This window comes from Rhododendron vialii, chromosome 2a, assembly GCF_030253575.1.
Source record: "Rhododendron vialii isolate Sample 1 chromosome 2a, ASM3025357v1".
NCBI classification, from domain to species: Eukaryota; Viridiplantae; Streptophyta; class Magnoliopsida; order Ericales; family Ericaceae; genus Rhododendron; species Rhododendron vialii.
In genome coordinates, this window is record NC_080558.1 from 43,709,457 (window position 1) to 43,736,683 (window position 27,227).

At 39.2% G+C, this 27,227-nt stretch overlaps 1 protein-coding gene across 3 annotated transcripts; it reads left to right on the plus strand.

The window, feature by feature from the left end:
- Positions 1 to 4,351: 4,351 nt before the first annotated feature.
- LOC131316961 ((+)-neomenthol dehydrogenase-like) lies at positions 4,352 to 27,227 on the plus strand. 3 transcript variants are annotated; one of them, XM_058346543.1, is made up of 5 exons: positions 4,352 to 4,622; positions 5,129 to 5,372; positions 5,521 to 5,595; positions 5,696 to 5,878; positions 6,405 to 6,921. In XM_058346543.1, exons 1-5 carry the CDS (start codon positions 4,588 to 4,590, stop codon positions 6,780 to 6,782), a joined length of 915 nt encoding a protein of 304 aa, XP_058202526.1. In that variant the 5' UTR covers positions 4,352 to 4,587; the 3' UTR covers positions 6,783 to 6,921. The 3 variants fall into 3 exon arrangements, with proteins under 3 accessions (XP_058202526.1, XP_058202525.1, XP_058202524.1); XM_058346542.1 differs by lacking the exons at positions 5,129 to 5,372; positions 5,521 to 5,595; positions 5,696 to 5,878; positions 6,405 to 6,921 and adding exons at positions 25,292 to 25,535; positions 25,676 to 25,750; positions 25,880 to 26,062; positions 26,700 to 27,227 and having other exon boundaries at positions 4,429 to 4,622; XM_058346541.1 differs by lacking the exons at positions 4,352 to 4,622; positions 5,129 to 5,372; positions 5,521 to 5,595; positions 5,696 to 5,878; positions 6,405 to 6,921 and adding exons at positions 24,522 to 24,713; positions 25,292 to 25,535; positions 25,676 to 25,750; positions 25,880 to 26,062; positions 26,700 to 27,227.

Sequence of the window (27,227 nt, forward strand, 5' to 3'; positions counted from 1 at the left end):
GCCTACCTGGCGGAAAAGTGGGAAACATCTTTTGGCACGCCCGGTGGGACCCCAATCGTTTCAAAGGGTATCACGCCGATTCATTGACATGTCAATTCAATACATTGAATTGGATGTTGAAATTCGGCGTCTTAATGAAGAAATTTGTTGGCGCGATGATAAAGTCGACGAGCTTGAAGACGAAATCTACCACCTTGATTGTGAGAGGTGTCGACTCAAACCTACACGGGATTGGTTTCATGATGCACTAAACTCCTACAATGATGCAATTCGAAGGCTTGAAGACGAAGTTGACAAGCTTGAAAACGAAGATCGCCAATTACGTCATGAGGTAAACCGTCTCTTTAGTGCCAAGTCACATGGCTATTCACATATCATGTCTTCAAACCTGCCCGAACAGCATAAATCCCAAAATGGTGGGCTTGATGATCCTTCTGCTCAGACCTTTGGGGGTCAAATTGAAGAAAATATAAGCACTCAGTCCTGTACCGTTGCATCCAACGAAGAACTCTCACAGGAGTTCATAGATCCCTTGCATGCATCTTTGCGTGAGATTGAAGAATGGGTAATCAACTCCAAAAACACCATCGAATATATGAAGTCAACTCCTACGCCACCACCGTCATCACAATTTAGCACTTTAGGCCAAACTTTAGGCCTAAATGTGTCTAAACAAGTTTCTAGCAAGCACTTCAGGCCTTCAGGTTTCTCTCAGTCCTTAACTACTGAAAGCCCTGCACTTGGGGGGCAAGGACTTGAACTCGGGGGGCAAGAGTCTCAACAAGCTCCCAACAAGCACATTAGACCTCCAGGTTTCTCTTGGCCCTTAGCTTCCAAAAATCCTACACTCGGGGGGCAAGAAGGCCAAGGACTTGAACTCGGGGGCCAAAGTTCTCAGCTAAGTCCTTTGAAGATTCCCGAACAGTGGTAAGGTCTGGATGATAAACATCAAAATGATCAAGGCAACAGTCTCAGATCTGAGCACAACAGACAACATTCAGGAGTTTTCCAAAAACTTTTGGATGGCAAGCTCTTTGCATGCCTAAAGGAGCAAAGAGATAGGTTTGCTTCAACGCAAGAGGAACATGATCTTAGACCTGGGAGGAGCGAGCACATGCAAAGTCCTATTTTGAGGCAAGATCAACCCATTCTCTTCTCTCAAAAGCTTTCTCAAGTGTCTGAAGAGTTACCACATCCAGATTCAGTCCTGAGCAGTGAGCAGGTAACAGATACAAATCAAGAACGATCCAGACCTGCCATCAGCCCTATGGGCAGGACTGAATTACAAGTTGCACCCATTCCAGAACAACAGGAATTGAATGAAGAGGAGGAAAGTGGCGACATTTCAGGGCTTGATCACGATTCATTTGTACTCGGAGATCCCCATCCTCCCCCGGTTCATGAAGGCCTTTTTGGCATTGCCCAAATTGCCAAAAGGTATTATAAGCGTAGGCCAATTTTAGGCCTTAAATGTGCAGAATTGCGCCCACGTTGGATTTGTGGGGCACATCAAAAGCGAGTGTTGTTTACTTGGCTTACACAAAAACGCCAAAGTGGTGTCAAGAAGGGCTAAGAACAAAGAAAAGTCCTTCATGGGCCGAACTAGCACCTTTAAAATGTTTGGCCATGGCCTATTAGTCCTTGAATAGGCCCTATCAGAGTTTTGCTAGGCCTTTTCAGAAAGGTGGAGGCCTTTTTATTTCATTAAGCATGCCTGAAAGTTCAAACCAGAGGTTCAGACCTTCAAATATATTTTCAGTCCTTCCCAGGCCTTTTCATCGTTCTATTGTTTCCTTACAACCAGGCCTGGACGCAGGACTTTATTGGTGTAAACAGGCTTTTGCTACCGGCTCAAAGGCCCTTTAAGCCTTTTGTCTGGGCCTGAACCACTATTATAAGCATTCCATGCAAGAGTTCAAGCCTTTCAACATACTTTGAGTCCTTTTTAGGCCTTTCATGGGTTTATGGTTTCTCTGCAACAATGCCTGGACACAAGCCCTATCTACAGGTGCAAGACCCTTTGAGCTCTTTGTCTAGGCCCGAGCCAATATTATAGGCAATTCAAACAGAAGTTCAGACCTTTCCCGTAGGACTGAATCACAATTATGAGCACTCAAAGTGGAGGTTCAGTCCTTCCAATATGAGGTTCAGTCCTTGCCAGGCCTTTTTTATGGTTCAATCGTTTTTCTACGATTAGACCTGAACACAGGCCTTTGTTGGTGGAAATAGGCCTGATAAAAGGTGCGAGTATCATCAAATCATTCTAAGAAGCTCTGAAGGATGAAAATTGAGTCATTTATTTCTAAGAGAGGCCTTTGAAAGGCCTGTCCAAAGACAACTGGTAGACTCCTTCCAAGGTCTGAATTCAGAGAATTATGTCAAAGGTCTGAAGAGAACATGGAAACTGCCTAATGCCTACTAAGTCCATAGGCAAGGCAAACAAAAGAAGGTATGCTACAACAAAGGGCTGATTGGATGCCAAAAACAGTTTTCTTTTTTATACATGCCTTGATCCTAAAAGTAAAGAATCAAGGCATGGGGGGCATTGTTTACACCCGTTTTTGGCACCAAATCTTGGGTCAACACTGGAAGGCCATTTAATTATTATTTGATTAAATTGGGCCAAAAATAGAGATGTATTGGGTTAAAATTAATGGGCCAAGATAATATTTATGGGGCCCGATTAATTTTAATTTAATTCAGCCACGAGCTAAAAGCATTTTGGGCTTATTTGCTTAAACGAATTATGAAGGCTCATAACCCATGGGGATATGTTGATAATCCAGAAGGTTCCTTTAATTTGGAAGATTAATTCATTGGTGGTTGTAGATTAATGGCCACGTGATAATAGGCCATGATCTGTTAGTTTTCATGAAAAGGGGAAATGGAGAAAGCCCACTATCTTTGATAACTACCCATGATTGGAAGAAAATATGTGCATCTGATAGCCAACTTCCCATAACCGCCACTTTGGAGGAAAAAGTGGCAACATGGGACACTTGGCGTCACGAGGAGAGGCCAGCAAATTACTCTTGCATGCAGAAACGTGGAAGTCTTTGTCTATAAATAGAAGAACTTAAGAAGAAAAAAGTGTCCACACACCAATCACGCTCAACGCTTAAACCAAAGCCTTTTCAGCGAAGCAATTATCTCATTTCTCTCCCATTTCTATCTCTCTTGTACCCCAACTTTATTATTACTACATAATAAAGTTATTCATATCTCTCTTGTATCCCCAACTTTGTTATTACGATATAATAAAGTTATTTTACGATGTTCTCTACTTTTTCTCACACGGTTGGGAAATTATAAGTCCACTATCGTTGTGGCAAAACCACGAACCTCTTTGTGGCCTCACCCTTTGGGTCACACGCAGTCGCAGTACATACGAAGTCAGATCGAGGCGCACTCACGCCTTCCATACGTTGGACGACGACAAGTCCTGGCACGCCCGCACTCACACCGCACATGCGCCATTGGATTTTCCGCTCTCGCCTACCTAGCGGAAAAGTGGAAAACACGATCATAAACTTTTAACTTTATAAATTTTACTTGGCGAAGTGAATGATCGATTCAAAAAAATTGAAAGCGAAGCTAACAAAAATTTTAAAAGACAGCTTCGGCTTTGCAGGCGGAATACGTTGCTGCGGTCGAAGCATTAACATGGTGTTTTCAACATGGTTTTCGGCCATGTTAAGGTTTTACAGTAACAGATTGCGTAACTTTGATGCATGATTTACGAATAGGAAATGCGTAGAGTGGCAACTTATGGTAGTTTTTCACGCATCTTATTTCCATTGTTCATCAGTTATCGCGGTTATTTCCAAGAGGCTCATCCTCTTGCGATCGCGGCTACAAATGTTTTGCGCGATTCAGTTTTTTCGTATATATATTGGTGTTTGCTTCTACGAAAAAATTGGAAAACCTCAATTTCTCTGATATTTAATGTATGCTGGGATGCTCTAAGAATTACCAAAAGCCAATTTCTTTAGCCATTCCAAACAAAGCCAACCTCCAGAAAAATGTCTCTTGTTTCCGAAAGAGAATTTTGTTTTCCATTGGATCTTTGTATATCAACGGGGGTTAGCGGGATATTAATATGTTAGTCGGTTCAGAGGTTGTCCGTAGCCCTGAACCCCAAACCCGCCCCTCGTGGGGCTCGAACAATAGTTTGCCTTGTTGAAAAACTGCCCGAAAGCCGACCCAAAATTTCTCGGGCTGGGCTCGGGGTGCAATCCAGTGGCATTGCAGCCTCAATGAAGGAGGCCCAGTACAACAAAAACATAGTCCAGTCCAGCCCAAAATGATTATGGATCAAACAGACCGGGCCGGCCTACGAAAAAAGTGGAGTGAAATTAAACTAAAATGTGAAAGTTTAGACATGTCATAGCTTACGTCTTCTTTTGTTCGAGCTGACTGAAAATGAACGCATCCTTATGTCATTGCATACGATGAACTAGAGCCCAGAAACCAGAAATCAAACTTACTACTACGTAGTATATATATCATTGTATACCAACACCTGAAAATCAGAAGTGGCCTTATTACCCAAACTATTACTCTGCACGTACGCCATAATCGCATCCAATGGAAGCAGCAGGGATCACTCAGTCGACGAAGAAGTAAGTTATGGCATATGACACTGTTATATATTCACTCTTTTGCATCTGAACCTTTCAAATTATATATACATCTTCAGTTCTTGTTCCAAGCTGAATCTTTTTTCTTATGTATATGTTGAGAATGAAACTTGTAATATGTTCCCTCCATCTCAATTTCATCGTCCACTTTCAGTAGATATCTTAAAAGAAAAAAGTCTGTTGCTTACCCTTTTCATTTTTAGATGATTTCGAAATTTTGGTTTGAAAACATTTATTGATATCTTTTAATTGGTAAAATACAATAACTATTAACTCGATTACAAGGCACAGCTACTGGAAAAAGACTATTAAAGGGGATGGAGTAAGTACTTTAACCATTGAACTATTCCCCCGCAATTTGAACCTATACTTTTCATTTCAAAGTCCATGAGTTTGTTTTTTTGAAGAAAAATAAACGTAGACTCTAACTAATTTGCTCAGCCCAGTATCTTAGGCTAGCTCTCACTCTTCTTCACATTTGTCGTCAGGGTTGCGGTTGTGACTGGATCCAACAAAGGAATTGGGCTAGAGATATGCAGACAATTAGCTTCTAATGGAGTTATCGTGATATTAACAGCAAGAGATGAGAATCAGGGTCTTGAAGCCGTGCAAAATCTCAAAGCTTGTGGACAATCAGACATACTTTTTCATCAGCTTAATGTGACGAGCCAAACCAGTATTGCTTCCTTAGCAGAGTTCATCAAAACCAAATTCAAGAAGCTTGACATATTGGTAATTTCAAAGTTGGAGTTTTTTTTTTTAACTGTTATGTATTTCTGTATTTTTTTGGGTTTTCGGACAATGTGGTATATAAACACTCTGTCATAAGCCTTCTTCTCTTAAGTTTCGAAATGAAAATAATCCGAATACAACAATGCAGGTGAATAATGCAGGAGTTTCTGGAACCACGATTACTCCAGAGGTTCGAAGGGGGCTAAGATTAGGGATCGATTATGTAATTTTCTACATCTTAACAATACTATCTATTAATCAATACTGATTAGAAACTGTGGGGGACGCAGAAGATGATTTACCATTCCCAATTTGGATGACAGATTGCAGGTCCAGAAGCTAAGAAACTAAGAGAAGTTTTGAATGAAAGTTGGGAAGTGGCAGAAGCTTGTCTGAGAACAAACTACTACGGAGTAAAGCTTGTGACCGAAGAGCTTATTCCACTTCTTCAACTATCAGACTCGCCTAGAATAGTCAATGTTTCCTCCACTCGCGGACAACTGCAGGTACAAAAGACTCACCCCATACCAGACCAGAAAATAAATCAAATAGACATGAATAGAGTTGTTTCTTTCTTTTTCAGCACATTCAATGATAATTAGTCCTATTCTTGTGGATAAGATGGGGACATTGTGCTGTCTTCTTCGCTAATAACGGTCGCATTTTCTACAAGCTGTTTCCATTATCCAAAAATCACATTAGACTTGTTTATCTTGTCTTTCCAAAAAATTGTATTTGAAACGTTGAGAGTTCGTACAATGAATTGATACGCCTTTGCCTGCTCAAGGCCCAATCCTTCATGGAGAAAGGGTAATATTCTGACATGTCCTACCAAAAAGTTAGTAAAGAACCCACTATTTCAAAAACAAAAAAAACATAAAATTAATGAAAAATTGTTTGCTCGCCGAAAATGAAGACTGTAAGAGTGTTTTGTAGCATTTCAAGTGCTTTTTGATTGTGAAAACTAAACAGTACAGGTTGCTAAGCCTTGTCTGCTTTTGTATAACAATGTTTCGTCAAATTGTGTTTCAGCTTATTTCAAACGAAAAGGCTAAGAAGGAGCTAACTGATATTGAAAGCCTCACAGTAGAGAAAGTGGATGAGTTGGTTCAGGAATTTGCTAAGGATTTCAAGGAGGATACACCGGAATCCAGAGGATGGCCCATCAATTTTTCTCCTTACATAGTATCCAAAGCAGCTCTCAATGGCTACACAAGGGTTCTGGCAAAGAACTATCCTAACATGGCCATAAATGCAGTGAGTCCTGGTTTTGTGAAAACAAACCTAAACCATAACACTGGAATCTTGACTGTAGAACAAGGTGCAGAAGGGCCTGTGATGCTGGCTTTGGCTCCTGATGGTGGGCCTTCTGGATTGTTCTATGATCAAATGGAAGTCTCAACATTTTGAATGGAGGAATGTAACAGAGCTTAGGAAGTTGATCTGTTGATCACTTTTACATTTCCATGAAAGAAAGCAAATATCTTATGCTTGTAGCTACTGATATATGTAATAGATGTTTTTGAATAAGAAAATAAGGCGTCTCCTACATCGCTTGTGTGTTCATCAAAGTAAACCTTGTAAGTCGATCACTCAAAAATCAAGAATTTTTTGCTCCAAGTAGGTCGGTTTCGGCTTTTTTTGGCCATATTGGTTAACAAAAGAAAGTTGTGGTGCATGTAGAACAGGATTTTAGAGTAGTGGGGTAAAAGACTACAGGTTTGAGGCGGAGCCAAATGCTGTTGGGGAAGTTTTGGTTCTGTCGGTTTTCCCCTAAAAGTTCATGAACTTGGGGCAGAGCCATTTTGGGCTGGGGCGATACTCTGCTTGAGTCTCCCTGCAGGTTTACTTCCCTCATTCCCATCCTACCAGTGGTAAATAAAAAGAAGCACAAAGTTTCTACTGGCCTAAAATTTCAACATTGGTTGGTTAGGCGTAATGGAATTTCAAGTGCGCAGTTGTTTCAGAGGACAACAAAGGCAAAGGGATTGAGCTACGTCGTCTAGCATCTAACGAAATCCTGGTCATATTGAGAGCAAGAGATGAAAGGAAAGGGTATCAAACCTATTGAATAGCAGGCTTCTGGGCTATCAAATGTGGTGTTTCAGCAACTTGATGCCAAAGATCCTTCTAGCATTGCTTCACCGGCAGTACTTTTGGAAACTCGTTTCAGAACTTGTGAGAAACAAAATCGCCTCCCTGGCTGAATCCTTTTCTAGTATATGAGAGAAATATGAGAGAAACACAGACAGCCAAACAGTATTAACATGAGAGATGGTAGGTATAGCCTTTTCTAGTATGAGAGAAATACAGACAACCAAACAATATTAACACGAGAGATAGTATGCCGATCAAAAAAACAAAAAATGAGAGATAGTATGCAGGTCAACAATGCCGCGGAAAGCACACTTGTTGTAGACTATGAAACATTCAGATTCAAAGCCTTCAAACTTGGAGGTGGTTTTTGTTAAGTATTTATAACTTCTCGGTCCTTGCTCTATGTCAAGTAGTGCATACCTCCTGTATAAATTTGGACGTCAATGCAGCTTCTGAGGAGTGCTAAGTGGAAAAGCAGATTGAGAACTTTTTCAAGTTAATTCCCATCCCAGCTAGTCTTGCAGCGCTAGAAGATCACCATTTTTCGTCCATCCTATATGAATAGTATATAACAAAAAATAAAGAAAACAAATCTAGCGGTGGCGAAACTATATTGTTGGGGATAAATTTTTTTGTTATACATGTAATAATTGCAATTTCTAAAACTCTTGTCGCGGCGGCTTCCACAACTAGACCCCCGGTTCCATCCTTGCCTCATAGCCTCTTGTGCCATTTTCTTACTTGCTTCATGTTGGTAGAGACATTTTTTGTAGTTCTATTTTGAAAGTTGATGTTTAGGACATTCTGCAAGTTGGGTTTCCCTTGCCCATTTCATTCATTATTAGTTATTACTATACATGTTTTCATTGTCTTTTTGCCAATGGATTGTAATAGTTAAATTAAGTTTACCGACAAAAAACTAAATGCCGCAATAAACCACAGGGCGTGGTGCAGGCAGATAATACTGTTAAGGAAATAGAATCCCACATTGCTTGGGAGTGGAATGGGTGATCACTTAATAACATCTGGGACCTCTCCACTCATTGCCAATTGGTTTTGAGATGGATATAAAGTTTCTACATGATATCAGAGCGGGGCCCGTTCCACCTCACATTTTAAAAAATTAACAATCCACACCCCACGATGACAGACCAGCAAAAAGGCTGCACGATGATAGGACCCCAAAGTGGCCACACGTGACAGACCTAAAATGCGGCTGCACGTGAGGGGGGATGTTAAGGAAATAGAATCCCACATTGCTTGGGAGTGGAATGAGTGATCACTTAATAACATCTGGGACCTCTCCACTCATTGCCAATTGGTTTTGAGATGGATATAAAGTTTCTATATGGTATCAGAGCGGGGCCCGTTCCACCCCACATTTTAAAAACAAATTAACAATCCACACTCCACGATGACAGACCAGTACAAAGGCTGCACGATGATAGGACCCAAAAAGTGGCCACACGTGACAGACCTCAAATGCGGCTGCACGTGAGGGGGGATGTTAAGGAAATAGAATCCCACATTGCTTGGGAGTGGAATGGGTGATCACTTAATAACATCTGGTAAATAGAATCCCACATTGCTTGAGAGTGGAATGAGTGATCACTTAATAACATCTGGGACCTCTCCACTCATTGCCAATTAGTTTTGAGATGGACATAAAGTTTCTACATGGTATCAGAGCGGGGCCCGTTCCACCCCACATTTTAAAAATTAACAATCCACACCCCACGATGACAGACCAGCAAAAAGGCTGCACGATGATAGGACCCAAAAGTGGCCACACGTGACAGACCTCAAATGCGGCTGCACGTGAGGGGCCGGGGGATGTTAAGGAAATAGAATCCCACATTGCTTGAGAGTGGAATGGGTGATCACTTAATAACATCTGGGACCTCTCCACTCATTGCCAATTGGTTTTGAGATGGATATAAAGTTTCTACAAATACACCATAGAATGAAAGTTCCCTTGCGGGATCATTGAGCCAGCTCATTGTCTAGCTAAGACAGCGTTGGATACTTAATTTGTTCGATTCTCAATTAGAAGGAGCAGACGTGACTTCGTTTCATTAATTTCTTCCTTCTACACCCCTTTTGCATTCCAAACTTAGAGGAAATTAGTGTTGTATAGTTGTGAGTAGGATGAAATTAGTGTTGTATAGTTGTGAGTAGGATGAAATTAGTGTCGGAAAAATTGGCTTATTTTTGTTTTTATTAAAAAAATGAATTTCGATATGAATTTTTAACTTTTTAGATTTCATTCGTCATGACGAAGCAATAATTCTCAAAAAATCGACGAAAAACTAACAAATGCGAAAACAAATTGAATAAAGACAAAAAAAAAATACTCCTAAATCATTTGGCTTATAATGCCAAACTAGGCCTTAGTATGATTATTATCCTTGTGATTTAAACCTAAGTCAACCACAAAGACTAGATGTTACGGCCTAGAATTTTTATTTATTTAATTAGTTATATTGCTGTTATTAATTGGTGTTATGTTTGGGTCCCAATTAATTATTTTGTGCGCGCTATGGATATTGTTGACACAATTGTAATATTTGGGGTATGAGATTGATTTTGGATAAAATAAGTGGTACCGATTGGTAATTTTATTAATTGTGTTACGTTCTATCTTAGTCGAATTAACTATAATATAGGGAGTAGTGGGTAATTGTAGAAAGTTAGGAGATGTTTTCACGGTATAGGGTTTTTATTTGGAGAGAACGTCTGAGATAAGAAGTTGAAAGAACTTTGTGTGAGAAAAGGAGAAGCCGCAAGGACGCTTGACTTCGCGCGGCTGGTTTGTGATCGGGTAAGAGATTTTTGACCCCTTTATTCCTGTACCTTTTTCTATTGTTTGTCGCCCGTGGATTGGGGTAAGGCTGGACTTTTGGAAGGTACAAGACAATGGTATTATTGTGAGGTTAATTGGGTTTTTGCCGTTCCTAATTATTCTTTGTCGTTCACGGGTTTGACACCAATGGTTTTCCTTCTAATCCTATTTGACTGAATGGAGCGGTGGTAGATATTGTGGGAGATGTGGGTGTGAGCAGGTGTCAAGATTTGTGCTTAGGGTGATGGTGATGTGTCGTGTGCATGGAGGGTGGTTCGGGTGAATTAAATTTCACGTGGAATTGGAGGCATGAATTGGGCTTTGTAGTTTTGGTGTTAACTGAAGGGTAGTAATTAGGATTAGGCTAGTTTTCTATTTATTTTATGGTACTAGTAGGCAGTTTTCTGTATTACGTAGTGTATATTTGAATAGATGGTCATTTCATGATTTATTATCTTGTTCAGGTTAGCCTCTTTTTGCGTTGTTCGATTGCTTTAGCTTTGGACTCAGGTGAGTAGTTAAGTATGTTATGTATTTTCGAAAAATTCCTGTGTCCCTTAAAAGTATTTCCTTTAGAAATTTATATGAATGTTATTCGGAGACTCAAAACTATTTATAAGTTGTTCTATAAATTGGCATGCGATGAATTTTCTGAAATCAATTGTTAATATTCTTTTTGGTGAGAACTTGGTGGATATTAATGGGAACATTTATTTCGGAAGTCCAGGGAACTTATTCCTTCTCGTGTTGGTGACCCTGGCCATTGGGGAAAAGACCGTGTTAGGCCGGTGACCCTAATGCTCAACGGCTTTCTTTTGCCGGATGGTCTTAGGGAAAAGTACCACGGGCTGCCAACCCTGGTGACTCTAAGTTCGATATTGGATCCAATTTTGATGAGATTTATTTTGGCCATGGTACTGTTTGATTGTGGTTCCCCATTGTTGATGAGTTATTATTGTGATCACCACTAAGAATGTTCATTGGTTAAAGGTTTTATTGATTAATTTATTATTCTGCTGGACACCTCGTATGCCAAATTATGATTTAATGGTAAATACTTTAATCCCCGCTTTCAACTTTATTTATTATAGATACTTGCTATTCACTGAGCTTGTCAGCTGACGGATTTATTCCAACTTCTCTTTCAGGCAAGTTAGGGAGTTAGGCAAGGACTCTGGCGGCACCTCGGGGATTCCTTTGTTTGACCTCCTTAGGGTGTATCATTCTAATTTTATTTTAATAAACGCTTCCGCATTGAAAACAATTGTCAGATAACAAATTCTTTTTCTTTTTTATTTTTATTGTTGGACCACTGGATATTGTTTGGTTCATGGGATGGTTGTACCCCATTTTTATGATTGAGACACATTTGGCTTTTGATTTGATTAATAACAAAAAAAGCGATCATTTGATTTTCAGTTACTTTGATTTATTCAGGCTGCGTGTTCCATGGATTAGTCTCATGGTTCACGGCCGGTCACTTCTCATTTTTGGGGTGTGACACTAGTCCAATCCAATCCCTTGTGGTCCATTTTTTCAAAAGGAATACATTTCAAACCTCATAAATCAAGGGCATGGATGGGACAATCTCTTGGCTGCTATGTCGCATTAGGATGCATGGTGTGGCACAAAAGTACCACAAGATTTCCCATAATAGTAACATATTTGGATTGAAAGTTTCTACATTTATGTTTTTATGCTCAATTATTATCCTAGCACTACTCTTTAATCCAAAGACTCTTTTTTAAATAACCGAAAGTCTAGGACAGCTTGCACGCACCTCGACTAATATTGAGGCGCTGAAGTTACCGACTGGACAAACTTTCCAGTGGCCCTAAGATTGGAATGTTTGGCCTTTGAGGATTCGAACACACGACCTCCTAGAGGATAAAAACTTATTATAGCTCTCTTGTGCCCACCTGTTCAAACCCCTTGGGGTTTTAATCCAACAGTACTCTTTGAAACCATACGTTTGTGTATCCTACTCCTAGGAACACGACCATTGTGCCAAACCCCAAAGTCTGAATGCATACTGATATTTTTTTTTCCAATGTTGTATACATTAGCGGAGGTTAGTGGGGAGTTAATAAGTTAGTTCTCAAGGAATCCAAAGACTGTCCATACTCCATAGTCCTAAACCCTAACCAACCATCTCTCATGGAGCTCGAACCCAAGCTTCTACTAAAAAAGGCGATGAGTGATGCCAACTGAGCTAATGCACAGGGAACTTGGTAGAGCAAATATCTCAGGATATTTGGAGTCAGAGAATATTACCCCCAACATTTGCAAGTTGCACCAACTAGTGCTTGGAATTTGAGTTTAAATTGTATCCGGATGAGCCGGTCATAGTGGGTTGTCCGGATAACCAATCTTACACTGCCACGTCACCTAAAACCACAAAAATTGTGGGCCAAGAGCTGTGCTACTTGCACATGTATTTTTACACAGATTTTTCACATACATTTTTATGGAGCTCACCTCAAGTCCCACCAATATGATCTGAACCGTTCATTACTTTTAAAATAATTTTTTAAGAGTTTTTGAAAAAAAATCAACTTGATAGGATATCGGTAATGGCTTTTTCAGAAATCATAGGGTGAAACAGTCTGATTCGCCCTGCAATTTCTGAAAAAGCCCTTAACGATATCCTATCGAGTTGATTTTTTCCAGAAACTCTTAAAAAATTATTTTAAAAATAATGAATGGTTCAGATCATATTTGTGGGATCCGAGGTGGGCCTCATTAAAGTGTATGTACAAGATCTATGTAAAAATGTATGTATCTCTAGATTTATTGATTTAAGAGCCAAATGCCAACCTAACCATGGTCTGTACCCTTTTCTTTTTCATGAACGGGTATTCTGTTCTCTCTCCCTGTCTCTCTGTATCCGGTTACACAATGTCGGAAAATAGGTCCCTCTGCTCACCACCGAATCCTTCATAGTTTGTCGTTAAATTGAAGCATCCATAGTTCAGAATGAGAATTACCCCTCGGTTGCAATCTGGATTTGAATCAATCACTTCGTGTAGATTAAAATAGCTTCTAATGCTCCGCTTCAAAAAAAAAAAAAAAGTCTTCATTTTTTAAGAAGACAATTTCAAACTCAAAAATTATGGACTTATTAAAATCTAAAAATATGCAATATGGATCTTATTTGAAAGATCTCGATAAGATCTTTTATAGGACGCAAAAAAAAATTGAAAAATTATTTTTCATTTACATTATTTTTGAATTTAAAAATATGAAATAAGCTGTTTATTTTTTAAGAAGATTTCTGAAACGGAGCCTAATTTTGTCATATATAGTAGTTTGGGTTTCTTTGTTTCCTCTTAATTGCTCAGTGATTACCAATTTACCGGAGTATCTTTAATCTTCAACAACTTTTGCATGTTAGCTTTTGCGGTTGGATTTTTTTATTGGAGATCAAAATAAAGTAGAAAAAGGAAAATTTATAATCAGAGACCTCTGAATTGGGTTTTGATTGTTCCATTAGTTTGAGTATTAGATCCAAAAATAGAAGAAGATAATGCTTCGGATGTTTCTGAAGACTAGATACAATGGAAATTGGGTGATTTTCAACCGAAGAGGGAAGATTTCTTCTCGGTTTTTGGTAGACGAACAGTCTTGTCTTCTCTAGAAGATTTTTGGTCTAAAAAAGAAAGAAATTCTAAAATCAGCTAAATTGGCTGACAATAATAAGTGTGTGAATGTGTATTAAATGGTGCAAAAAATACACAGAAATACGTGTTTTTCTTGTCTTCTAGTGTACTAATCATCAGCCCAGTGGGCTGACAATAGCAAGACCGAAGAAGAAAATGGTATAACCATGGTTAGGTTAGACTTTTGGTCTAGTCGAACAGCCTTGTCGTCTGTGATTTTAGGTGATGTGGCAGTGTGAGATTGGTTATCTGGACAACCAACTATGACCGGCTCATCCGGATTAAACTCTTGGAAATTGGAAAGGACGAGAGATTAGTCGGACGGACCCACAAAAATCTGATAGGGCGAATGCTGCACGCCAAGAATTCGAATCCCGAAAGTGCTACAGGCACATCACTAAATGCCACATCCAGCCACATCAGCTGATGTGGCATCCCATTTAAAAAAAAAAAAAAAACAGAAATCAAAATCGGCTTTCATCTCCGTCTTCTTCCGCGCCCAAAATTGAGAGGGAGAGAGAGAGAGTAGACGGCTACCCAGACCAACCGGCCAAAACCACCACCACCACCACCACCACCACCGGCGACCTCCGCCTCCATCGCCACTACCGACGACCTCCATCGCCATCAGCGGCTCCCCTTCCCTCCCCTCCACCGACGGCGACCAGCAGCAACAGCAATTTCCGCCTCCGCGACCACCGACGAGACCACGCACCTCCAACGTCCCTATACACCCGTACTCTCTCTCTCTCTCTCTCTCTCTCTATATATATATATATATATATATATATATATATATATATCAGCCACAACCCTAAAAAAAATTTCGATTTCACTCTGGTTAGGGTTAGGTCTGAACTGAAATTGAGGGTTTCACTCTGAAATGGGGGATTTCACTCTGATTAGAGTTATGTTTCTTTGCTTGCTTAGGTGGTTATATTTGCAGTAAGTTGTGGGATTTTTGTTCGTAACTTCAAGCAGTTTTGATTTTCAGAGAGACCCACTGAGGATTTTGTAAGAAACTTTGTATGAGCAAGTACCTGGTAGTGAAAGTTTTGAATTTTGTTGGGGAATATTGTGGAATAAAACAATGAGACAATTTCTTAGTCTCCCACTGGGAACGTAAATATTGTTTGAAGAAGATAAGTTTAATTGAACTACCTATGGTTGGTTACAAGAATTTATTTAGAGCCTTGTTCTTTACTGAATTCTTGCAAATTTTCCAGATCTCTTTTTCTTCCACTGGGTTTTCATTTTTTTACTAAAAATCACACCACTCCATAGTTCCAGAGCCAATGCATCCATATGTTTCATTTGCAATGCCATAGACAACATCCTTTATATCCACTTCTTGCTAACATATTGTCTGGGCGATCCATTGCCATCCATATGTTTTGTGGTGGTGATGGTGGCGGAAGTCGCCGGTATTATTGGCCAGTTGGTCTGGACTGAGGACTTTGTTGCCTCTCTTTCTTGCTCTCTTTTTGTTTTGGCGGAAGAAGATGGCGCGGAAGAAGCGAGGAAGTCGATTTTGATTTCTGTGTTTTTTATTTTAAATGAGATGTGATAAGCACTCAGTATTGTAGATATTTGGTGCGACTAGTCCCGTTTTGCGTTGTTTTATCTCGCGTTTATTTAGCTTTTATAGTGATATTGCACGTAAGGTGTGTTTTTGTGTATTTCAGGCAATTTGTATAAATAAGGTGCGTTTGATCGTCAAGGAAAGCTCCGGGTGCAACCAAGTACTCAAGGGTATGTGCCACCCCATTGTGGTGCTCGAAAGATGGTTTAGAGGTTGCTCGGGTCACCTAAGGGTTAAGGGAATTGAAGAAGAAGTGAGGATTTTACTAAAGCTACTCATCTTCCGACGTGCTGAGGGTAGAATTGTCATAACTTTTGATGTACAAATTACTTTTGATCCAAACCACTTGGGTTAGAAAGTAGACTCGACGAGCTTTCCAACGGTCCAAAGAACGCCTAAATCTGAGTTCGGGAGTGTCCGGAGCGAGCCTGCGAAGTTGCTCAAAAAATCTGTCAAGTATGAACCGGTACTGGGAAATTCCCAGTACCGGTTCATAAAGTCCAGAGATCAGTTTTTCTAGTATTTTTGAAGGCCTTGTACCGGTACTGGGATTTGCCCAGTACCGGTTCATACTGGAGAAATATCCACGTTTTTGCTACTTTTTCAACCTTTCATTTATAGAAAGTTTCTACTTATGGAATGTTTTTGGAATATTTTGGGGACTTTTTAGTCCTTTGTAACTTAACTTTAGGGCCCTATAAATAGACTTATATGCCATATATGGAAAGAATGGCCATTTTAGTTAGATTTAGGCCTAAGTCTTTCTTTTTTCCTAGAGAACTCCATTGTTGTTCTTCAAGCTTTTGTGTTAATTTCTTCAAGAACTCAAGTAAGTATTTGTCTTATGTTAATTTCTCGTTTATTAATGTTGTAGCTACGCTTCGGATCCTTGCATAAATCAAGTTTATTTTCGTTTTCTTCGGTTAAATCTTTCGCTCCATTTTCTTACCATGTCTAGTCTTTTAGCTATGTGCGAGTAGTCTTTTGGCTAAGTCTTGGGCTAATCTATCCTAAAGATCTAGGCGGTTATTTGGTTCTCGAAACTTCGGGCTTAAAATCATGGTTTTCGAAATTGGATTAATCTAGCCATTTTGGTCTAAGTGAGGGGTGTTAACTCCTTGGTATGAAATTTAGTCAAGCGGTCTTGGCAAGCGACGTACCGAGGGCTCGTGGCCTCCTACGTGTTAGATACATTAGCAAAAATAGGTTTGTTTAGTTCCGTTTAATCACATCTTTTGATAAACGTAGTCATTAAAGTTAAATCTTCCGGGCGTGAGCACGCGGTCGTGACCCTCGCTTGAGTTATAATCGAGAACCGGTAGCGGCCTTTGTCAAGAGATGGACGATCCCTAGACTTGCCTCTTTTAAGTTAATTAAGCTCATTTCTAGTCTTTTCCTTAGTTTTCACTTTTAAAGCAAAATCAAGTTGGCCGTCTTGAACGCCGCACTCTACCATATAAACCTACAATCCAAACTAGCTATATTTCGATTCTCTGTGGGTACGATCCCGGACTTCCGGATATTATGCTATCGACGACCTAGCCCTACGCTTGGGGTGTTTCAACCTTATTGGAAGGCGAGGTTCGGAGGCTAAGCATTTTTGGCGCCGTTGCCGGGGAATTCTTAATATAGCTTATTTGGAGGTTCGACAAACCACTGTAAGTATTCCGTTTATTTTTTTTTCTTTGTGTAATTTGAACTCGATTTAGTGGATACCTCTAACCGAGCCACCAATTCGACTTGAGGTATAACGAAACTAGATTGAGCATCAATTGCCTTTTCTTTTATTGTCCATATACCGTGGCGGTGGCATAACCCCACAGAACTGTTTTGAGAAAAGAGGTGGCGGCATAGCCCTTCTAGCCTGTTTACTTTTTGTCTTATTTATCTACTAGAATGGCTGCGACAAATTGGGAAATACCCCATAAGACTTTGCGGGATTACCTTTGTCCCAATCAAGTTATCACACCTCACAAGACTTTGCGGGATTACCTTTGTCCAAATCAAATTTTCACACCCCCTTACATAGCCACTCATTATACCAATGTTTTTAAAAGTTGTATGACCATTACCAATTGGTTTGATCTCAAGAACCAAATTCAAACTTTTGCTGAAAGAGAGAATGAGTCGTTTTATGCATGTTGGGGAAGATACAAAGATTTGCTCATTGCGGTCCCGAATCATGGCTTTGAAAATTTTCAAATTGCTAACTGTTTTTATGATGGACTTTCTCAAAAGAGTCAGCGATTCTTAGACATGATGTGCGATGGCAAACTTTTTGAAAAAGAACCCGCTCAAGCCTTAGATTTCTTTGATCGTATGGCTGCAATTTTACAATCTTGAGTTTATGCTCAACATTGCCAAAAGTCCAACTCAAATGTCATAGAAGAGGACATTGACCCGCTTATCTCTGTTGAGGATGTTAGCTTAGATTCTAATAACTCCTCAGAGTCTGATTGGGGTGGTGAGCCAAATGTTGAGCCTGATATCCAGTGTTCTCCCCCTATGGATCCCCCTCTGTGTGACGATCCGGGGGAGAAATTTCTCATTGTTGAGAAAACGAATGCGGAGGTGGACTTCTTGAATGCTCTACTGAATGAGCAGGATGGAAAGAATGTGTCTAGACCTGAGCGTTTGTCTCCTTCCTTTGATGAGATACCTTCCATAGAAATTTTGAACCATCCAATACTCTCAGGTCTAGACGATGCCACCCCTCCTATTGTGTCTCCACCAGTGCAAGAGCTTTTAAAAGTCGAATCGATTGATTTTGTTGGTGTTGATGAATTTGATTTAGTTTATCATCCTTGCATTGTGGATTTTGTCAACTCGTTGAAAATCAATCTATTATGGAATGCGCACTTGGTTGAAATTAAATTTCTCAAAGAACTTCGGCACTTGCTTTACTCGAAGTATCTATTTTTGTGGCATGGTCGGATTCAATTTTTGAAGCAGAGTGTGGAGTGGAGTGCTATGTTCATTTTATTAGCTCTTGTTGGCATAATAAATGTTAGGAGCCCGCGTTTGGCTGCACATACATAAACTCTTTCTTTTTCTTTTTTTCTTTGACGGTCTAGTATAGCCACCCGTGTCTTACCTCTCCGGTGCGACATGGGAAGAAAAGTATGACTCGTGAGATTGCGTGAAAATCGGGAGGTGATCTTTGTTGTTTTTCTTTGTATATATGTTTGTTGATGCCCGGATAACACGAGCCGGGCGGTTCTAATGTCATTTGGCTCTTAGTAGGTAGTTCGAGCTTAAGTCTTTTGCAGGGTGTACGTGCTACCACACCAGCCTTGGTGGATTGGATCTAAAGTCGGGGTGAATGAGGCATTCAGGAGCCCTAAGCAAGGGTGCGGCTACGTGTCGCGGTTGTTAGTCCAATAAAGCTTTGGCCATGATCCTGTGTGACTAGCTGTGGTTCCATTGGAAGAGCCGAATGAGTCGACCTTGAAAGCCGTTCGAATGACAAAAGGAGACGCTGATGCAAAAACCTCCAACTTGGTCGAGGTATATGGGGGTTGACATTCCCCCGGAGGTACAATCTTTTGTTCTTTCCTCTCAATAGTGTTGTTCTTCATGCTATGAGGACATAGCATCGTTTAAGTTGGGGGGAGGGTTATATATGTGCCATATATATGTTATGAGACTTGTCTTATTTTTCTGCTTTTGATAAATTTTCAAAATGTTTGTGCAATCTTCCCTTGTTGGAAGTGATTTCGTATGTTAGATACTTTAATTATGCTCAATTGTGTCAATATGGAAGAGTCGTGTATCCCATCGAATTTGCTTATGTGTTTGAATCCATGTCACATGCATATACATGAATATTGATGAACAAGTTGAGCCTAAAAGTAAAGTCAAGTTGTGTGCATCGCTAGAGTTGAGATTCGTTTCTTAAGCATCCCATGCTTTTTGTTCTCATTTCTGCACTTGCGTAAATAATATCTTTTGTTCATATTTGAGTAGTGTATATATCTTTTATGCATCTTATTGGAGTTGTTAGCGTACTTAGGAAATGATTCAAGGCATTTTTGTTTGATTAAACCACATAAGAGTAACATTGTCCTTGTTTTGAACCGTAGTCCGAGTCTCTTCCGTTGTTTAAACCTAGGTAACCGGATGTTTGAAGGGTTGTGTGTCAATAGTTTTCAAAGATTCAAGGAGGTTTGGGGGTGGTGCATGTGAATGTGATAGAAGTGATTGGAATGTAAAAAGGCGAAGAATTGGTACATGATTCCCTATCTCTCCTTTCCCACTACAAAAGCTAAGGCCCCAAATTTTCATCTCCCTTTCCAAAGTCCTCAAAATTGGCCCCTCAATCTCTCTTACTTCAAATTTCATTTCAAATGACCTTATTCTTCAAAGAAAAATCAAAGAAATGCTATGAAAGAGCAAATCATATTCAAAAGAGGGTTGAATACTTTGATGAGAGGATTGATGTGACTACCGAGCTAGCTTACATTCCGAATGAGAAAGAGTCCGATAGAAAGGGGGAGCTCAATGCTCAATACCGTGAAGAGCCGGATGAGGATGAAGATTATGTGCGGTGGAGTCGGTGGTAATAGTTTTTCTTTATTTCTTTTTTTTTTTTTGTAACTTTGTTTGGTGTTTGCCCGTTATGAGGCAATGCCTTGGTAGTTTAGGGTCGGTAGTGGCCAAGGGTAGATGAACCATGCAAGTATATGGCCACTACATTTTTGTAGTCCCTTTCTCTTTGTATCCAAGGTCGTTATAAGCTAATAAAGTCCTCCGTTGATCTTTTGTAAGCTAATTAACTCCAATTGATGCATGGTCAATATCTATTATTACTTAAGTTGTGATTGTCCTAGCCGTTCCACACTTGTCAATAATTAGCTTTCCTTTTGTTCTAAGCGCCCTTTTAATAGCATGCGTAGCTTTTTGTCTCTGGCTATCGCATTTACTCGCTAGCGCTTGTCATGGGATGTATCTTGTATCTCACTGTGTGAAAAGTCGAATAAGAGCGTATCCTTGTGAGTTTTCGAGTCGAAACTCGTTGTGGTGCACACATGCTTGACTACTCTAATATGGCATAATTTGTTCATCCTAGTTCATGGCATGTTTGTGCGTGGATTGCACGTGATCGGATTTGAAGGAATGTTTTTGGACCCTTGCCTAATTGAAATAGTTGAGCATAGTTTTTGTGTCTTGAATTTCTTGGAGATTGCTTAGCTTAGTTTAATACATTTTGATTTAGTTTGCTAGGGACTAGCAAAATTCAAGTTGGGGGGTGTGATAAGCACCCAATATTATAGATATTTGGTGCGACTAGTCCCGTTTTGCGTTGTTTTATCTCGCGTTTATTTAGCTTTTATAGTGATATTGCACGTAAGGTGTGTTATTGTGTATTTCAGGCAATTTGTATAAATAAGGTGCGTTTGATCGTCAAGGAAAGCTCCGGGTGCAACCAAGTACTCAAGGGTATGTGCCACCCCATTGTGGTGCTCGAAAGATGGTTTAGAGGTTGCTCGGGTCGCCCAAGGGTTAAGGGATTTGAAGAAGAAGTGAGGATTTTACTAAAGCTACTCATCTTCCGACGTGCTGAGGGTAGAATTGTCATAACTTTTGATGTACAAATTACTTTTGATCCAAACCACTTGGGTTAGAAAGTAGACTCGACGAGCTTTCCAACGGTCCAAAGAACGCCTAAATCTGAGTTCGGGAGTGTCCGGAGCGAGCCTGCGAAGTTGCTCAAAAAATCTGTCAAGTATGAACCGGTACTGGGAAATTCCCAGTACCGGTTCATAAAGTCCAGAGATCAGTTTTTCCAGTATTTTTGAAGGCCTTGTACCGGTACTGGGATTTGCCCAGTACCGGTTCATACTGGAGAAATATCCACGTTTTTGCTACTTTTTCAACCTTTCATTTATGGAAAGTTTCTACTTATGGAATGTTTTTGGAATATTTTGGGGACTTTTTAGTCCTTTGTAACTTAACTTTAGAGCCCTATAAATAGGCTTATATGCCATATATGGAAATAATGGCCATTTTAGTTAGATTTAGGCCTAAGTCTTTCTTTTTTCCTAGAGAACTCCATTGTTGTTCTTCAAGCTTTTGTGTTAATTTCTTCAAGAACTCAAGTAAGTATTTGTCTTATGTTAATTTCTCGTTTATTAATGTTGTAGCTACGCTTCGGATCCTTGCATAAATCAAGTTTATTTTCGTTTTCTTCGGTTAAATCTTTCGCTCCATTTTCTTACCATGTCTAGTCTTTTAGCTATGTGCGAGTAGTCTTTTGGCTAAGTCTTGGGCTAATCTATCCCAAAGATCTAGGCGGTTATTTGGTTCTCGAAACTTCGGGCTTAAAATCATGGTTTTCGGAATTGGATTAATCTAGCCATTTTGGTCTAAGTGAGGGGTGTTAACTCCTTGGCATGAAATTTAGTCAAGCGGTCTTGGCAAGCGACGTACCGAGGGCTCGTGGCCTCCTACGTGTTAGATGCATTAGCAAAAATATGTTTGTTTAGTTCCGTTTAATCACATCTTTTGATAAACGTAGTCATTAAAGTTAAATCTTCCGGGCGTGAGCACGCGGTCGTGACCCTCGCTTGAGTTATAATCGAGAACCGGTAGCGGCCTTTGTCAAGGGATGGACGATCCCTAGACTTGCCTCTTTTAAGTTAATTAAGCTCATTTCTAGTCTTTTCCTTAGTTTTCACTTTTAAAGCAAAATCAAGTTGGCCGTCTTGAACGCCGCACTCTACCATATAAACCTACAATCCAAACTAGCTATATTTCGATTCTCTGTGGGTACGATCCCGGACTTCCGGATATTATGTTATCGACGACCTAGCCCTACGCTTGGGGTGTTTCAACCTTATTGGAAGGCGAGGTTCGGAGGCTAAGCAGGATGCCACCTCAGCTGATGTGGCTGGGTGTGGCACTTAAGTGCTGTGCCTGTAGCACTTTCGTTCCAATCCATATGACGTTTTATTACAGGTGATGGGGTCTACTCTCTTATCAAGAATGGAACTCAAGATTTTATTCTAACAGTGACAAAATATATATTAAAAAAATAAAAAGATGAATAACAACATTAATAGTTATCGACTTAAAAAAATTAAAACAACATAACAAAAACTATAGTAAATGATATTTTTGTCATTTGCACAAGAAGTACAAAAAAAGACTAATTTTAATTTTTTAGGTTATATAAGTTGTTTTAGAGTTAAAGTGTGAAGTTTTGTTTTCCTTAATTATACCTCATCTTTTATATTATTTCACTTTAGCTTATTGAATTTAGTTTTGGAGTACTTTTTTGGATCTCTTTTTTTGAAAAATAAAAATAGAAGATTTAGAAATAGTATATAACAAAAAATAAAGAAAAAAAAATTTGGCGGCGGCAAAATTATATATGTTGGGGATAATTTTTTTTTTATACATGTAATAATTACAATTTTTAAAATTCTTGTCGTGGCAGCCGCCGCCACTAACCTCTCTTTATTTCATCCATGCATATATAAAAACAAAAATAAAAGCAAAGGTTTTTACTAAACTTGGCCCATGGTTTTGTGCACTAAACTTGTACGATCTGTATTTAGCAAATGTCGTCATCAATCAACCTCACCTTCCAAAAACATTCTGAATTTCAATCCATTAATAACAAGCCCTAATCAATATACCAAGGGTGAGTATAGACTAAATTAATAATTTTGAAATTAAGATTATATGTATTTAGTAGGAGTTAAAGTTTTCAATATTCGTCAATTTTTTTGAAATTAACATCATGTAAAAGAAAATATGGATTGAAAATAAAAAAAAATATCAAATAAAACGAACACAAAAACAATGAAACTACATTTTTTTTATTTGTTTCATTTTTACTGATTTATTCTTTTGATCAAAAACTTTTAACTTTATAGATTCTACTTGGCAGAGTGAATGATTGATTCAAAAAAATTGAAGCGAAGCTAACAAAAATTTTCAACGACAGTATGTAGACATAAAAAAAAGAGAGGTGAAAATACACAGAGTCCCTCTCAACTATCATTTTTTTTTCACCGAAACCCCTTAACATTTGAAATTGTCCATATAGACCCCTCAACTATAACCATTAACCAATCGGTACCCTTCTATCAAAAAGATTATTAAGATGAAGGGGTCCACATGGACTATTTTTATAGATGAGACGGTCAGTGCGGGCGATTTTTTAGAAGTAATAAAATCTTCATTTCCGCTCGCTCCGCTCATAGAGTTGGCCAAATTTTCATTTCATATAGTTGATAGGGTCTGTATGGACATTTTTAAACATTAATGGGTCTCCGTAGAAAAAATGCATAATTGTGGGGGTCTCCGTGTACTTTCACCTAAAAGAAATGCTAAAAGGCCAACCCGGGGTGCAATCCGGTGGCATTGTAGCCTCGGTGAAGGAGGCCCAGCACAACAAAGCATCACGGTTCTAAATATCGTACCGGTTTGATTATCGGTTTTCCTACTGGTACGACAAGTACTGGTACCGGTGAGATACCAGGTATTGTTTCGGATTTATCGATATTAGTTTTATTTTTCTACATAAAAAAATTTATAGTATAATATACACATTTATTAAAAAGAAAAAGTAGTCGGGTACCATCCAGTAACGACCGGTACGTAAAGAAAAAAATAAATTTAAAATAGTCTGATACCGTCCGATATTGACCGGTATTTGCGATACCGTCGGGTATTGGCCGGTACCGTCGGGTATTGGCCGGTACCGTCCGGTATTTGAGCCGGGACGATATTAGAGGTGTATGGTAACGGATTTGGACAATACCGGTACGTACCGGCCAGTACGAAACGGGATTCATAACCTTGCAAAGCATCGTCTAGTCCAGCCCAAAATGATAATGGATCAAACTGACTGACCGGGCTTACGATAAAAGTGGAGTGAAATTGCTAATTAAAAGAAATGTGAAAGTTTAGACATGTCAAAGCTTACGTCTTCTTTTGTTCGAGTTGACAGAAAATTAACGCATCCTTGTGTCATTGCATACGATGAACTAGAGCCCAGAAACCAGAAATCAAACTTACTACTTAGTATATATATATCACTGTATACCAACACCTGAAAATCAGAAGTGGCCTTATTACCCAAACTAATACTCTGCACGTACGCCATAATCGCATCCAATGGACGCAGCAGGGATCACTCAGTCGACGAAGAGGTAAGTTATGGTATATGGCACTGTTATATATTCACTCTTTTGCATCTGAAACGTTCAAATTATACATCTTCAGTTCTTGTTCCAAGCTGAATCTTTTTTCTTATGTATGGGGCTTTGCTGCTATTAATCCGCTCCGTGTAGGCTGACATCTCACATATGTTGAGAATGAAACTTGTAATATGTTCCCTCCATCTCAATTTCATCGTCCCCGTTGCCTAGATATCTAAAAGAAACAGTCTATATTGCTGACCCATTTCTGTTTTAGATGATTTTGAAAATTTGGTCTGAAAAAATTTCTTGGTAATCTTTTTATTGGTGAAAACAATTTTGATATCTAATGCGGTAAAATACAAAAAAGGATTAACTCGATTACAAGGCAGAGCTACTGGAAAAAGACTATTGAGGGGGATGGAGGAAGTACTTAAACCATTGATCTATTCCCTCACAATTTGAACCTATACTTTGCATTTCAAGGTCCATGACTTTGTTTTTGGGAGAAAAATAAACGTAGACTCTAACTAATTTGCACACCCAATCGAGTATGTTAGACTCTCACTCTTCTTCACATTTGTCTTTAGGGTTGCGCTTGTAACTGGATCCAACAAAGGAATTGGGTTGGAGATATGTAGACAATTAGCTTCTAACGGAGTTGTAGTGATATTAACAGCAAGAGATGAGAATAAGGGTCTTGAAGCTGTGCAAAATCTCAAAGCTCGTGGACAATCCGATATACTTTTTCATCAGCTTGATGTGACGAACCAAACTAGTATTGCTTCTTTGGCCGAGTTCATCAAAACCAAATTCAAGAAACTTGACATATTGGTAGTTTTAAAGTTGGAGTTTTTTTACTTTTATTTATTTCCGTATTTTTTCGGTTTTGTGGACAACGTGATATATATGCTATGTCATAAGCCTTCTTCTCATTAGTTTCGAAATGAAATAATCCAGATACAATAATGCAGGTGAATAATGCAGGAGTTGGAACCACGATTGATCCAGCAGTTCAAAAGGGGCTAAATTTGAGGATCTTCGATGATGTAATTTTCTACACTTATTCAACATAAAGGGCATAAAAACATAACCTGTTATGCTAATAATCAAGCAATATTGATCTGAAACTGTGGGGGACACAGATGATGATTTAGCATTCCCAATTTGGATGACAGATTGCAGGTCCAGAAGCTAAAAAACTAAGAGAAGTTTTGAATCAAAGCTGCGAAGCGGCAGAAGCTTGTCTGAGAACAAACTACTATGGAGTAAAGCTTGTGACTGAAGAGCTTATTCCACTTCTTCAACTATCAGACTCTCCGAGAATAGTCAATGTTTCCTCCACTCTCGGACAACTGAAGGTAAAAAAGACTTACCCCATACCAAACCAGAAAATAAATCAAATTGACATGAATAATTAGTCCTATTCTTGTGTATAAGATGGGGACATTGTGCTGGCTTCCTCGCTAATAACTTTTGCATTTTCTACAAGCTGTTTCCATTTTCCAAGAATCACATTACACTTGCTTATCTTATCTTTCCAAAAAATTGTATTTGAAACAACGAGAGTTCGTACAATGAATTGATATGCCTTTGCCTGCTCAAGGCCCAATCCTTCAAGGAGAAATGGTAGAGTCCATACCACATCACTCTAGCCCAATACAAATTTAATGTTGACAGACCCACTCAAAGGTTTAAATTTTGTGAGTAGTGAGTCACCCAACATGTTATTAGCTACCCAACATTTATTTTGTTTATCTGTTATGAGACTTAATATTCTGACATGTCCTACCAGAAAGTTAGTCCGAAAAGAACCCACTTTTCAAAAACAAAAATAAACATTAAGTTTGTGAAAAATAGTTTGCTCGCATTAAATGAAGACTATAGGAGTGTTTTGTAGCATTTCAAGTGCTTTTTGTTTTTGAAAGCTAAACAATACTACCAAACAGGGGCGTTGTCTGCTTTTGCCTAACAATGTTTCGTCAAATTGTGTTTCAGCTTATTTCAAACGAAAAGGCTAAGAAGGAGCTAAGCGACATTGAAAGCCTCACAGTAGAGAAAGTGGATGAGTTGGTTCAGGAATTTGCTAAGGATTTGAAGGAGGATAAGCTGGAAGCCAGAGGATGGCCCATCATTTTTTCTGCTTACATAGTGTCCAAAGCAGCTCTCAATGGCTACACAAGGGTTCTGGCAAAGAACTATCCTAACATGGCCATAAATGCAGTGAGTCCTGGTTATGTGAAAACAGACCTAAACCATAACAACGGGATCTTGACTGTAGAACAAGGTGCAAAAGGGCCTGTGATGTTGGCTTTGGTTGATGATGGTGGGCCATCTGGATTGTTCTATGATCAAATGGAAGTCTCAACTTTTTGAATGGAGGAATGTAATAGAGCTTTGGAACTTCATCTGTTCACTTTTACGTATTCATGAAAGAAAGCAAATATCTTTTGCTTGTAGCTACTGATATATGTAATAGATGTTTTGAATAAGAAAATAAGGCGTCTCCTACATCGCTTGTGTGTT

Excerpts from the sequence above, each read along its gene's own strand:
- LOC131316961 (XM_058346543.1), top strand. The coding sequence starts at position 4,588 with ATGGAAGCAGCAGGGATCACTCAGTCGACGAAGAA. Across the intron at positions 4,623-5,128 it reads ATCACTCAGTCGACGAAGAA|GGTTGCGGTTGTGACTGGAT; the intron begins GTAAGTTATGGC and ends ATTTGTCGTCAG. Across the intron at positions 5,596-5,695 it reads TAAGATTAGGGATCGATTAT|ATTGCAGGTCCAGAAGCTAA; the intron begins GTAATTTTCTAC and ends TTTGGATGACAG.